The 13811-nt window shown below is 46.3% G+C and overlaps 1 protein-coding gene across 1 annotated transcript in view; it reads left to right on the forward strand.

Annotated features, from left to right (window-relative positions):
- LOC101918938 (calpain-13) overlaps window positions 1–13811 on the forward strand; it is a 42782-nt gene that overhangs the window by 27396 nt on the left and 1575 nt on the right. The window contains exons 11-18 of the mRNA XM_055816662.1: window positions 69–229; window positions 1690–1726; window positions 3364–3426; window positions 4431–4488; window positions 5561–5628; window positions 7284–7352; window positions 8435–8513; window positions 11404–11559. Of these exons, the coding sequence (XP_055672637.1) occupies window positions 69–229; window positions 1690–1726; window positions 3364–3426; window positions 4431–4488; window positions 5561–5628; window positions 7284–7352; window positions 8435–8513; window positions 11404–11559 (691 nt within the window). The remainder of the gene's footprint in view (window positions 1–68; window positions 230–1689; window positions 1727–3363; window positions 3427–4430; window positions 4489–5560; window positions 5629–7283; window positions 7353–8434; window positions 8514–11403; window positions 11560–13811) is intronic.

A 13811-nucleotide genomic window follows, 5' to 3' on the forward strand; every position in this document is an offset into this window, starting at 1 on the left:
GGTGCATCTGCTGATTTACTTTGGTTCCTGACATGGAGGGGAGATAGCCAACTGTATTTTTCTTTCAGGAGAACTCCAGAGTCCTGAAACAGAATTTTTCCCTGATTCGAGATGTGACCAGCTGCTTTATCTTGAGCCCAGGAACCTATGCTGTTGTTCCTTCTACAACAGAGGACCAAGAATTTGAATTTCTCTTACGAATTTTCATGAAGAACCAAGGCGACAATGAGTAAGATGATAAGTACTCCTTAAAGGCCCCAGACTTACAGTGTGCCAGAATTTAACAATTTAATGTCAAGATAACTAATGTGGCAATTTGCTTTTAATGTACTCTAGAAGCGTGTTGGCGAGACACAGCCGAGTGTTAAGCACCATGTTGGGGGGGATCAGATGTATAGTCAGATGCACAGGGGTGGCCGCTGCAGAACAGGGCAGTAGCTCACCTGCAGCTACCAAGGGTCTCAGCCGAGGAACAAAGTGCCACACAGGTGAGCAATAATTGAGAGAGGTGCCCTGCCCCCAGCTGTGGGGAAGTCTCTCTTCCCAGAAAGGAGAGCCAAGAGCTTGTTTGGCTTAATAGCTGCTATGTAGTTTCTTGTGTTATGCCAGCTGGACAGCAGATGGATCAGGTCCCATTCTGCTCAGAGCTGGACCTAGAGAAGCAAAGGACAGCGAAGGATCTTGATCCTTTCACCCAGCCAGCTCATAGACAGGCTGCTAGGGCTCCGAGTGGGTATGAGAGGGGCCTTGAAGCTGCAAAGGCAGCTATTACCACATTTTCACATAACTATCTGGGTGTACTTTATGTAAAGAGCAAGCCCCAGCATTCAGCACATGTCGTGGTTTTCCTTCAGCTAGCTTTATAGTGTAGGTGACTGCAGCTCTTACTTCATAGGCCCCTATCTCAACAACGAGATTACTTTCTAGGCTTTGGCCCCTGCCAAAAACAGCCCAGAATCAACTGAGGCAACTCCCTAGTTATGGAAAACAAACATGAGAGGTCTGTACTCTGGGCTGGACTGCCTTCAGCATGATGAGTCAGGCACAAGATGGCTCAGCCTTTGGAGGCAACACTTTCCAGAAGAGCCTCTGACCCTCACAGAGCTTCCTAAGCTAGGCCAACCTTGGGGGTCCCCTTCCTGTGGGTCTATTCAGCACTCGCCTATATAATAGTGTAGATGCTATAAAAATAGCATCTGGCTTGCCTAATTTATCTACCAAAAGCAAAAATCGAGCATTGAATGTTGCTACTAAATGAGTCTTAGAAGGAATGGTGACCTCAGCTCAATTTCAGGCAGTCTGCAGACATTTTAATAGCCCAGATGCTATTTTTATTCCTGACTATTAAACTAGGCAAAGAGAAAGCAGGTGAAAATTTTGTGTGGCTCAGGGCAGGGCAGTCCTGTCTTCTGTGTGGTGAGGTTAGTCCTGGCATGCTCAGAGTGAGACAAGTTACCCTTTCTCTGCTGCTGGTGCCAGCAGGGCTGGCTTGGGGAGGGCAGTAGACCCTGAGTAGCCAGAGACTCAGGCATGCTCATGTCTGCTTGTGCAGAGAGACCCAGGACTGGTGCAACAGTCTTGAATGAACTGGAACAGGCTGGGTGATGCCTGCTTTCTGCCACATCTGCAGATCAATGCTCTGAAAATGCCCATTCTCTTCCAGTTTGACTCTTGTAACTTTTTTTCTAGGATCACAAACTCCCTGCCCAGCCCAGCGTTGCCTATGGTAAGAGTCTGTGAAAACTGATGTAGATACTGGTGGTGGTGGTGAATGGTTTGCAGAGAGCTGACCCCTTCCTTCCCTACATACCTGACACCACTCTGCTCTTCTCCTTTCACCACCCAGTACCTTGCCCAGATTTGAATCTGGCACTCTGGGACCTTGCTGGGAGAGCAGGTGACCAGCCTGGGTTCCCTTCTAGAGACAGGAGTGACATTGAAGCTATTCCTCTTCACACGTGTGTCTTTCAGAGCCTGATTTTTGAAGGAAACAGATCTTACACAGTCCCTCTGTCGGCCTGTCTGTCTGCCACCTTTAACACTGAGCAACCAGATATAGCGGGGGAGGGGAGCATTTAAAAGACACTAAATTCTTGCAATGCCTGTAAAATGGGTATGTATCTAAGGAGGAGAGTGGGGGGAAACTGATGAAGAAGTCACAGCTTGAGTTTGACCCCTTTTAAAAAGACCTCACACCTAAAAGCAGGTTTCGTTTAAGTGCTTGCACCCTCTAAAACACAGGAGTCCATAGATGTGAGGCCCAAAGCAGGTTACTTCTCATTTTTATCAGGATATCTTCACAGATGTAAGGGAAATTACACTTCAGAACTGGTTGTGCGTCTAGTTCAACCCCCATTTCAGCCTGTCTAGCCCAGCTACTACCTGCTGCTGGACTTCCTTGCTGTAAACAGTGTAAATTGTTCTTGCCAGAGCTGCTCCAGTCCATGCTGCTGTCTCACTGGTTGCTAGCAAAACCCTGCTCCTGCGAGGCTGTTATTTATAGCAGTGCAAACTCAGTGCAGGTCTCTGAAGCCAAAGGTGTAAAGCTGCTTCAGGAGAACAGAAAACAGAGCCCTTTCCTTGTGATTCATTTTACAGCCCGCAATTAAGCCCCATTAGAGGGGTAGTGTAAATGGTGGTTTATTATCTCTTTCCACTGACAAGCTGTCAGTTTACTCAGCTGTTGTCATTAGCCAATGTTTTGACTTTGATGAATTATGGTACCCATACTTTTTGCTCTTGTTCAGGTATTTGGGCTTCAGTGGTGTGAATTATCTCGCACTGAGCTGAAGACATTGGGGCTTAGGCTTAGTTATTTTGGGAAACTTTATAATGTTAAGGATAGTTCCTCTTAGTGCCTGGTGGATGTCCTCACCGGAGGGTTGAAAAAAATGACTTAACCATTGAATTGCAACTGCCCAGGTACAGTCAAGCCTGCTTTGGCGTTGAGAAGGTGCAAGAGAAAATAAAAGTAAGCTGCTGGTCTCTTTGCTTGGTTTGCATGAATCTTCACATGCCCTAAACCAGTGGTTTCAGCTGAGGGCCATCAGTAAGGATCAAGCTTTGTATCTCTATACTATGTACTGACTCACTGAACTCCACCCTGGATGTGCTCTGCTGTCTTCCTCAGGCCCTGAGCTGCTCCTTCCTGCTTGTACTGAGTGATAACATCCAGGTGATGCTTCTTCCTTCATTGCAGTAGCTGTTCCTGACTCCTAAACCACTTCACTTCTGGGGTGTTAAAATTCCAACCTGTACTGTACGTTGCCTGTCCTCTCTAAAGTGCTGTTTGGATCTGCAGACTTTTGCCTCCCGTTGGTTTACAACAGAATTATTTATGTCCATACTTTGTCTTTGATCCAGGATGTACCAAGACAGAACCAGGATAGTTCCTACAAGGCTGTCTTCCTAAGATACGCGAAGCAGGTATCCTATCTAAAACATCTTGCAAAAAGGAAAACTGATCTATGATGTTGAAACAAATCCATTTAGAAAAATGTTTTCTGGAAATGTAGCTCCATCCTCAAGTGGATACTCTGAAAACAGTGTTAACTGACCTACCAAAACCCCTAGAAAAATGGGACATTCCACTGGGATAGCCTGGCTAGCCCCATATATCAACAGAGGATAGGAGATTAGTGGTTATACTGGTGATGGGCTCGCATGTATACTTTTTTTTTTTTTTTTTTGCTTTGGTTTGTTTACTGAAAGCAATTAGAAAGCCTTGAGTATTCCCCTCTCTCATCAGCATCGTTTTCCATTTGCCTTTGTGGAATTTGGAAGCCAGACATCAGTCAGCATTTCAGTAATTGATTCCTGCTCTTTCAGAGCCAAAGTCTGCATGTTCACAGGAGATGCTTTTAATGGTTTAATAAACTGTTATAAAGAACTCCTCGACTTAGTCAAGAGGGGAAAAAAATCACTGCCAAAAGCCTTTGCACAGCGGGCTTCTTGCAGTTAATAGTTTTATCAATGCATGAAGGTGAAAATGAACAGGGGCTGCCATGCTGAACGCCCTGGGGGTGTCTCAGGAGGGAGGCAGGCAGGGTCACCCATGGGTAGCCCAGAGGGAAGCAGGCAGCAGCACCCATGCTCCCAGTCCACTCACCCAGCTGCCTGCTGTGCCGGCCCATTGGCAGCTCCCCAGCTAGGGCTTGGTGAGGTCAGCAAGTGTTCCTGTCACTGCTGAAAATACCTCTTGGTGATGGGAGTGCCTGTAGCTCCCCTGTGAACTCCTGTAGGGAAGGGCAAAGAGTGGCCCAGCAGCACAGAGGGCTTTCTTGTGATCTGGAGAGGGTGCTGCTGCTCCGCTGATATAAGCAGAGGTCCTTCTTGGTTATCACAGTGCATGAGGAAAGATGTTTTAGGCAAAAGTGACACAAGAGAAAACTTTATGCTCACATATCTACTTGCATTTTATTCTGCATTAGGGCTCAACTATTGATGCCTTGCAGCTGCAACAACTCCTTAATGAAGTGATCCTGCAAGGTAAAGCTTTTACAACACAGCTAAAGTCTTTGGTGCTTCCCTATCCTTAGTGTAGTGTAAATTAGACAGAGGATTTAGGGGTGTCCTGATGGTCCTCAAAAAATACTTAGCATGGTTTACTGCACTGTTGGATCTTGATGAATGAGAATTGCCTCCACCAGGGTTCCTTTATATGCACAACAGTTTGGCTTTATATTTTAAAGAAAATAAAAATAATAATCACAAGGAGAAGGCAATGCTACCCAGACCAGCTGCTAACAGACTTTAATGCATGGCCCTCAGCAAAGCTGTGCATCTGCTTGACAGCCAGATTTCACCCTCCCCTCCCCCTCCCAGTTCTGCCTAGGGATATAGCCTCTGCTTCACAGACCTAACCTACCCCACGCTGTCCTTCTCCTGGATGTGCCTGTAGCCCCCATGAGCACCCCTTTTGCCCTGTGCCCCACCAATTGCAGCAGGAGCTCAGTCCCTGCTGGGCTGCAGCAGTGAGCGCCCCAGGGAACTGTGCCTCCTGCTCTCCTCATTGTCACCCCATTTCTCCCAGTTCAGCCCTGGCCTGCATTGCTCCTCTGTAGATGCCTCAAGCTGGTTTTTAGTATTTCCCAGCCTTAACCTGCTCACCTCAAAAGTAGCATGAGACAGGGACAGCGGGAAGCCTCGAACCAACTCCACCATGCACAAAGCTCAGAGTGCTTTTAGGACTCACTAATGTGGCATAAACAGCCTTTCCTGTCACTGTCATTTCCCTTATCCTTATATCAAGAGGGAAGAGTTTCCATCAGAGCAGGTAGATGGGCAGAGATTGTGCTGAGTAGTTACCTGTGAGCCCAAACAGGGCACCTGTCCTTGGGGAAGGGAGCAGTAGAGATGTCTGAGGCACGTCAGGGTCCCTCAGTGGACCTCAGCCTGGCAGGTAGCTCATGCTGTTTTAGAACTGGAGCTAGATCCTTGGCTTTTTCACTATGTGAACGTTCAGACTGGTGTCCTCATTCCCTCTGAATGGTGACCTGATGCCTCTGTTACCCACTCCCCTTGCTGTCACTAATTCTTTCTATTTTGCCATTCCTTGCAGATGAAACAACCAGCCTGGGAGGAGGGTTCAGCTTCGATTCATGCAGAGGCATTTTAGCTCTGATGGATGTATCCTTTCAGCAGAAGCACTAAACTTCCCTGGTGCTTCCCATCCTTGCCTTGAGTTATGGCTTTGCTGAGCATCCCAGTGTGAGAATCTGCAAGTAAATATCAGCCACAGTCCTCAATAAATAACTGTCCCAGAGTCTATGCAGGACTTTGCTATGCATTCCCTGGCTTTAATGTGAAGGCTGAGGGTCAGCCTTCTGCTACCAGCTAACTCTTTGCTCTCATTTTCCCCTCTGCAGGGCCCAGGGCTTGGCTAAGCTTCACCCTTGGGTGCAGGTCCCAGGCAGAGCCTGAGGCGAGGACACAGCACAGAGCTCAGGCACAGCTCAGCTCTGCTACTGTGGCTGCAGCCACGCTGGCCTGGGATGGCAGCTAGAGGCCAGCCAGGCTGGTGTGAAGGGGAGAAGAATTGTCACTGCTGAATCACAGACACTTGCCTGGCAGGCCATTCATCCTTGCCAGTGAACCTTCCCTATTTAGATGGATCATGCAGTTTTTCTACTGTTAACAAGACAACACTGGAAATACATTGCTGGCTGCTGTAGAACAAGAGGGCTCCTTGATGAAAACACAAATTCTCCCTGTGCTTGCTCACTGTCTGTGTTCTTCTATGCCTTGAAATAACTTTGAGACATTTTCAGACCTTTACAAACTGCCAGGGAATGCACAAAAAATGGTCAGAAGTCCCTCTTTCTTTCCAGTTTTCTTTGTCTAGCTGGTGAAAGAGACTTCTCCGCCTTCCCAAAGCTCCTCTTGGGCTAAGTGGACGTTGTGAATGAATGACACATACAAAGAATCAACAAAGCCACCACTCTGCTTTAATTCAGAATGGGTTTTTCATGCTCTGAGCTTCATACAACCCATGTACATTGTGACCTTTCCTGGTCTGCAAAGACAGGATTAGCTCTTTTCACTCGGGTTTCACGGCAGTGGCACTTGTCTGCTTGTGTTTCACTGGCGATGAATTTTGCTTTCAGGGAGCTTTCACCATGCTAGCTGCATTAGGTGAGTTGTTGCGTGTCTGCCCAGGACTCCTAGATGATGTATGAAGGGGAGCAGGTCTGCTGACTTAGTTCTTCAAGCACCTCTGGGGGATGTCTGCTGACACCCCGGGCTCCTGCAGCTCATGGTGGGGGAGTGTTTTCTTGCATGTGGCATATGCATAGCTCAAAGGCTGCTGCTCCCTTCTGACAGCAGGCATCAGGACTGGCTCCTCAGGCTCTTGGCTCCTCCAGTGCCTGTTCTCCAGGAGGATCCAGCCAGAGCTAATACTGTGCTGCCTCAGGCACAGAGGCAAGGCGACATGCATGCGTGGCCTAAAGCCATGGGGTCATGTTCATCCACAGAGGCCTCCCTGATCAGTGGCTAAATGTCAACTGAAGCCATCACTGCAGGTTCCCTTGTGGTTAAAGGGACCATAAAAATAGAAACCTTTTGTTGTTTGTGAGCACAGGTATGGGCAGCTGGACCGTGTGCCAAAGAAGGTGAATTTAAACATAGTTGAGAGCAGAAAAGCTTTTGGCTTTCTCAACACAAAGTAACAGACAGAAGAGACTGCATCTCATGTCTTTCTTTATGTGAAGGCAGCGTTCTCAGGAATGAAGACAGCCATGTTTAGTTCTCATTAACTGTTCAGTTCTTAACTAAATGTGCAGTTCAGCTCAAATGGACAACTCACACTGCAGGAGTTCAGGAGCCTCTGGCGAAGTCTCACTAAGTACATGGTACACAGGGGATGCTCTCTCTTCTCTGCTGATACTGTACTCTAGGGCTTTTCATCAGCAGGGCGCAGATGCTCTGTGATAGCAAAGCACTGGGGGGGAAAACGTTGCAAAGGTTGCTTGCTTAGTTGGTCAGATTCCCATCCTCTCATGCAAAGGTTGAGAGCTCAGAGAAGCAGTGGTGTGTATAAAGTGCTCCAAATGAGCAACCGAGGCTTTTCTAATGCAGAGAATATTGAGGAAAAAGTGGGGAAAGCTAGGAAGGCCAATTAGGCTCAGAATTTGATGGAAATGTCTGTTTGTGGGCCACCACTGGCATTTTTTTAAAAAGCTTTCTAAGCCGAAATGAGTTCTTGAACAGAGAAATTTCATTTGCACATTGCTGCAGTTTGTAGTGGAAATGTGTAGGTTCCAATGAAAGTTTATCTGGGAGAAATGTCTCTGCTCCAGGATTAGCATTAGGTTTGGAAGCAGTGAGGACAGTAGCTTGGTATTTAGGGTCCCAGCTAAATTCAGAATCAGGGCATGCATGGCAGCTTGTGTTGGGTCCTTCTCCCTCAGACTTGGTGCAGGGTGGGAAGGTTTTCTGAAGCCTCGGGGTTGGGTGGGCTCTACTTTGTTTCATCCCCCTAGAAGTAGTCTGAGGTTACCCAGGATATGGGGTGCCAGCTCCCCGTGTAGCAGTGGTGTGCTTCCCACTGATGGCACCTCAAGTGTGGCTTGTGGGGTTTCAGTGGCGTGGTGGGAAAGACCATTCTGGGAACTCGGGGGCTCCTGGCTTATTTCACCTGTTATAAACAATGTCTTTTTTCAGTGGGGGTGTAAGCATTCATATTGCTGCCTGCATGCATAAAACAGGGAGAATGAACAAAAAGGCTTCCACTGACCCAAAAATGTGGGACTTCTTACATGGTAGCATACTGTCTGAGCCTTCTGGAAATGGGTCTCCCTTGTCATGGTCACCTAATCTCTTTCTTATTTATTTTTTTTATTAAGGAGGGAAAGCATGCTGCATAATCGGATGTAGTAGTAAATTTGAGGAATGCTGATACAGGTTTGAAATCTGTCTTTACACTGTTTTTTAGGATATCTTCAGCAGAGCAGACAGAAATCATTCTGGATTTCTTGATGTGTATGAACTGAAAAGTGCGATACAGGCAGCAGGTATGTCCACAGGTGCCGAGTACTTCCTTGTCCCTGCAGCAGTGAAGGAAAGGATAAAAAAGAAAGAGGAAAGGGAAAAAAAAGCTTCAGGGAGAAAGTGGTTTGGATTGCACAGAGGTGCCAATTAGATCGCAGCTCTGCTCAGAGGTCTGCATTGGTTTAGGGCATTGAGACAGAGCTCATTTCAGGGAGAAACCTTTTGCACTGTGGCTGGGGAGCCGGCAGAGATGCAGAGAAGCCCAGTACTGGCCAGAGCCTGCAGCTTAGCTTATCCGTGGTCACTCTAGGTCATGGGTGAAACACCCAGCAGAAGAAAGGAGCAAGGAACAGTCGATGCTTTGCACTTACCCCCAGTTCTTGCAGTTTCTCTCCAGGGCAGTAATTAAGTCTATAAAGGAAAGCCACAGTGACAGACATTTATTTAGTTTGCACTGACCTCTGTTGGCTACGCTGATGCTGAAACTTGCCGTGAGTGCATGGCACGCCTTCATGCGAGTGAAGTATTTTAGCTGGGTCATCTGTCCAGAGACTTTGTGCATGAAATACAGCTCTGAGACAGCAATCCTCTTACAACTGTAAGGTACAGAAGCTCCCATTTGGCTACCTGGTGCTTGGAGGGGTGTTGTTCCCAGGAGGAATCTGGTGCAGAATTGCTATCCATGGAAGCCATCAGCTTAGGGAATGTAGGTGTAATTTTTTTATTGCTGAGAGGTGGGCAAAGCCTTAGCATCTGCCTGAGGAGCACAGCACTAATGTGATAAATGTCAAAGGAGAAGCTGCCAGGTCCATTCTGTAAGAAAGGTGCTAAAGTGTAAAACTGGAAGGAAAACTGTTCATTGAGAAGTCCTGGCAACAGAAACAGTGCAGTTATTTGGAAAGATAGAAAGGCACTGCGAAATGGCCAATTCAATACATGTTAGGCTATAAGCAGTTCTGTGTAGAGGGAAAAAAGAAAATTATAAGCTCGTTCTTGCCACCTTCTGAGCCAGAAATCTGCATTTGAATTTGGCTTTGCATTAGGATGATGCCTGGCTTTTTAAGCAGGAAGGAGTGGACAGCCCCAGAAAGTGTTTGGGAGGTGGGTGCTACCACAGGGAATGGCACTAAAGTATCTAAATACAGCTCCTAGCCAGCAGTTCCCTGAAGTGTTCAGTGCTCTCCCCAGCAAAACACTTAAGTGTGTGCTTAATTTTCACTGTTGTCCTAATGCTTCAAAGCATAATGATGGGTCAAATTTTCTGCCAGAGTAAAGCAGGCTAGCTGCGTTAACAGCAGTACTGCCCTGAAATGCAGGAGCATTGGCCTGGTGTATTTACAAACTCCTCATTGGCAACATTAAATGCATCAAAATAATTAAAAAAAAAAACAGGGAAACATGAAGTCTGTATTTTAAAGCTTGACTAAAACCAGAGTGAGGGATCCAGCATACAAAAGGTGTGGGGAGTAACCTTGTGAGTAAGCAACAACACATAACTGAAACATCTTGGGAACAGAGAGGACTGACACTTCAGTCTTGTTGATGAGGTTAACTGGGAAGCATTGCCAGGTGAACAGATTTCAGAGCAAGTATGTCCCAGAATGACCATGCCAAATTGTCAGGGTTTTATTGGTGTAAGACATGATTATAGTATCTCATAAGCAGCACTGCAGTGGTCGCTGGAATCTGCTCTCCAGATAGAGCTTGATTGCATTCCCACTGCCTTCAAAAGGTTAAAAATGAGAGAGAATTCATTGCTCACTACTACAGTGGTTCTTGGCAGTGGTTTAAAACCAGAATCAAAGAAGAAATTTAATTAATTAGATTTTTTTTTAATTGCTAACATTTCCTCCTAGGAAAAAAAAATTAAATCAGGCTTATCTTAATTTGAAATGTATCTGAAGCCTGACTATATTTCCATTATTTAAATATTCAGCATTGCATGTCTGCTTCCTGCTGGAGACCTTTTCCACTAGGCTCATGCAACCGAAGTTTGTCGATGTACTAATGCATCTCCATCAGCAGGGTCTCCCCCTACACAGGTGTAGAGAAACCATTTCTTTCTTTTCTGCCTGTTCAACTAATTCAGCTCCATGATGAGTTCATTTAAAACTGAAAAGTTTAGAGCTGGTTGAAAAAGCAGGAAAGTTACTTTTCTTCCAGCTGAGCCACTAAAAACTAGGGGAGAGAAAATGAGACTTTTCTGAAGACTCAGAGAATGCATTAAACTGAAGCTATCAGTCCAACTCTCTGCATAAAATTTCCCTTTTGTTTAGCAAATCAGCTTTTAGTGCAAAACATATTTTAATCATTCCTCTTAAATAGCGAGCGCATTTAGGGTAGTTTTATTTAACTAATAAAAGATTCATTCTAAAAGGCAATTTTTGTTCATTCAATTGAATACCAATTTCCATCCAAACAGACTGTGACACAATACTGAATAATCACCTAATAAAAAAAGAAACGTACCCTTCACCATCTTCTAATAGAAAAGAAATTGTAAAAATTAAGAATCTTAGGCATGTTATACTGCATAATAGCATGAGCATGTGGCATCACCCTGTTTAGCAGAAAGCGCCGGTGATATTGTGAATGCTACACTCAGACTTTAACAGTTATGAGCCAAGGAAAATCACCCTTTCTTATAGAAAACAAAAGATAAAATGCAAAGCAAGATAACACTCGATTAGTTCGCTCATTTTGTGCTGCTGGCTGACCTAAGTCACAGTTTGAGTAAGTGACTAGAAGGACATTGATTTTCCATCACTCTATCCTGACTCTTATGCACAAACCGGTGGAACAGCAAGCTGCCGTCCAGGGATGCAGAGACCTGGCATGACAAGGTGAGGGGCTAAGGAAGGGCCCCAGGTTCTCTGCAGGGTGCAGAAGGCCATCAGAGCCATCATTCTGCAGTGTGTCCCCACAGTGCTGCTGTTCCTCTTCCCTCCGCAGGTCTGGTCACTGACGAGCAGCTCCTGCGCCTGTTGGCCTTACGGTATGGTGATGCTGCCAGGAGAATTGGCTTTTCTGACTTCGCGTGCTGCATGCTGCGCCTTGAAACCATGACCCGTGAGTGCCAGCACCCAGGGCTGGGGTAGGGCAGGGAACGTGGCGGTGGGGGAGCTTGCAAAGCCAGGCTGAGGACAGTGGCAGAAGGCAAGGGACATGATGCTAGGCATGATAATACGTGTCTAACAGTGTAGCTTGGAAATAAGAAAGCTGCCCAATGTCCAGACATGGTCCAAGCATCCCTTGTGGCAGCCTGTTTGCCAGAAGCCAGTTTTGTCTCCTGCCCACAAAAGCAACTGGCTGCTAGAGAACATTTCAGTGCTGAGAGAAAGCAGCAGCTGGGAATACAGTGATGCCCTTGCTGAAAGGGGCCAGAAGGAAGGTCGGCCCCAGTTTCCCGTCAGAGCTCATCAGAGTGCCTGTGGGCTGCAGTGGCACCACGCTGCCCTCTGTTTGTACCTGCTGAGGCGCGATAGTGATGTATATCCAGAGCTTCAGCTGCCGATCCTTTCTTGCTGCACGAATTTAGCCTGGCCTCTGCAGGCTTGTCCTTAGAGCCCCTATGCACTAAGACTCATTTTCTGAAAACAAGCTGTATGCTTGTGCTGGTGCCCTTCCACTCAACTTTGAGCATCCTGGTCCGCAGCAGAGCTTCCTCCAGGGTGGTGTGGAACATGGCCAGTAGCACTGAGGGGAGACTGCAGACTACATGCATTCATGCCCAGCAAAGAGGAATGAGGCAACACGTGTCATGTGGAAGGCTTTCTCTTCGGGTTAAAAATCAGAGAGATCTGTACCACAGCAAGCGAGGTGCTCCCTTCCCTTTCCGCCCCCCTTCCCTTTCCGCCCCCCTTCCCTTTCCGCCCCCCTTCCCTTTCCGCCCCCCTTCCCTTTCCGCCCCCCTTCCCTTTCCGCCTCCCTTCCCTTTCCCCACCAGCTTCAGTAAAGTTCTCTCAGTTTTTCTGGTAAGGAGAAGGTCTGAGATCTCCCCCAGTGGATCAACAAACCCCGCCCTGTGTTGCATCCAAGCCTTTGCCTGAAAGTAAATGGAATTCTGTTTTACAAAAGCATAATCTTTGCTACTCTAATAATAAGCATTTTGACTGGAAATACTGGTAGTTAAACAAACCCAGCAATTGCAACCCACGTGCTAAAACCTTGCTACAGCAATTTAGTTCATCATTGGAATGAGCTGGGTTTCAAGAGCGCATTGAAATGAGTGTTCATTTTTTCCCCATGTGTTTTTACCACTGATGTTTTATGGGCAAATAATGGTCAGCGGATCCACCTGGCTGACACTGCCTAAAATCCTATTTCAAGGAGTACAGCAGAAGCAGCTCAGAAAATCAGTGTGTCCTGATTTTAATGCTTTTATTAAAAAACAGACAACTTGTAAATGCCCATTTTCTGTGATTATACATGTTACTTGCTGTAGATGAAAACTCTTATGCCGAAATTAGTACCATAGCATTTTTTTTTCCATCCTAAAAAAGATCTTCGTTTTTAAGTGCCAGCATAAAGGTAACTCCTTTACATACATGTGGAAAGGAATCTCTAAAAGTTTCATTGCTGTCTGTAATGAGTGTCTTAAAACGCTCTCAAGTCTTTCAGTTATCACTTTACAGAGCTTTTCATGTGGAAGGCATTTCTCAAATTTTTCAAATCATTGTGAATAAGATTGTTACAGGATAGGATAAGGGTGCCAAGTGGGAATAAAAGGCAGTTCACCTTTATGGTGATGTGAATGCAACTGGGAAGATCAAATCTGTACCATTAAATCATTACTCATCCTTTCAAGATAGCCAGAGATGAGACTCAAACCAAAAGCAGCAGCTTCTTTGCAAACTGTATTTAACTGCAGTTAACACAGCAGTGAAGGGGCGCTTACCCCTGCCCAGAGGAGGCGATTTGCACAATGTCATTTGTTCCCAAAAAGGCTGCTGGGCGCAGGCCCAGCTCTGCAAATGCAACCTTGGCAAGGGGCTGGGCACAGCACAAGGTTTTCCTTGTTCCATGCCTTTCTCCAGAGCAGTATAGGCTGGATGTGCTTCATGGCGTTTTCCTCTGCTTTCCCTCTGCTCTGGATCATACAGGTGGCTCTGGCTGCCGATGAGCAATGCGCCTTTGTGCCCTGTTCCTACATGCCCAGCAGCCTTGAACTTCTGGCTAAAGCTGGGCTGGTTTCAAAACATTCATGATCTTACAATGTCTATTCCATTTGGGGGGGAAACAGGCTCTCAAAGCAATATGCCATTCAAGGATAGATAGACTTAAATTTGTTTCAACTTTTTATTACTGTTTATAACAGCCCA

This window comes from Falco peregrinus, chromosome 11 (assembly GCF_023634155.1).
Source record: "Falco peregrinus isolate bFalPer1 chromosome 11, bFalPer1.pri, whole genome shotgun sequence".
Taxonomy (NCBI): domain Eukaryota; kingdom Metazoa; phylum Chordata; class Aves; order Falconiformes; family Falconidae; genus Falco; species Falco peregrinus.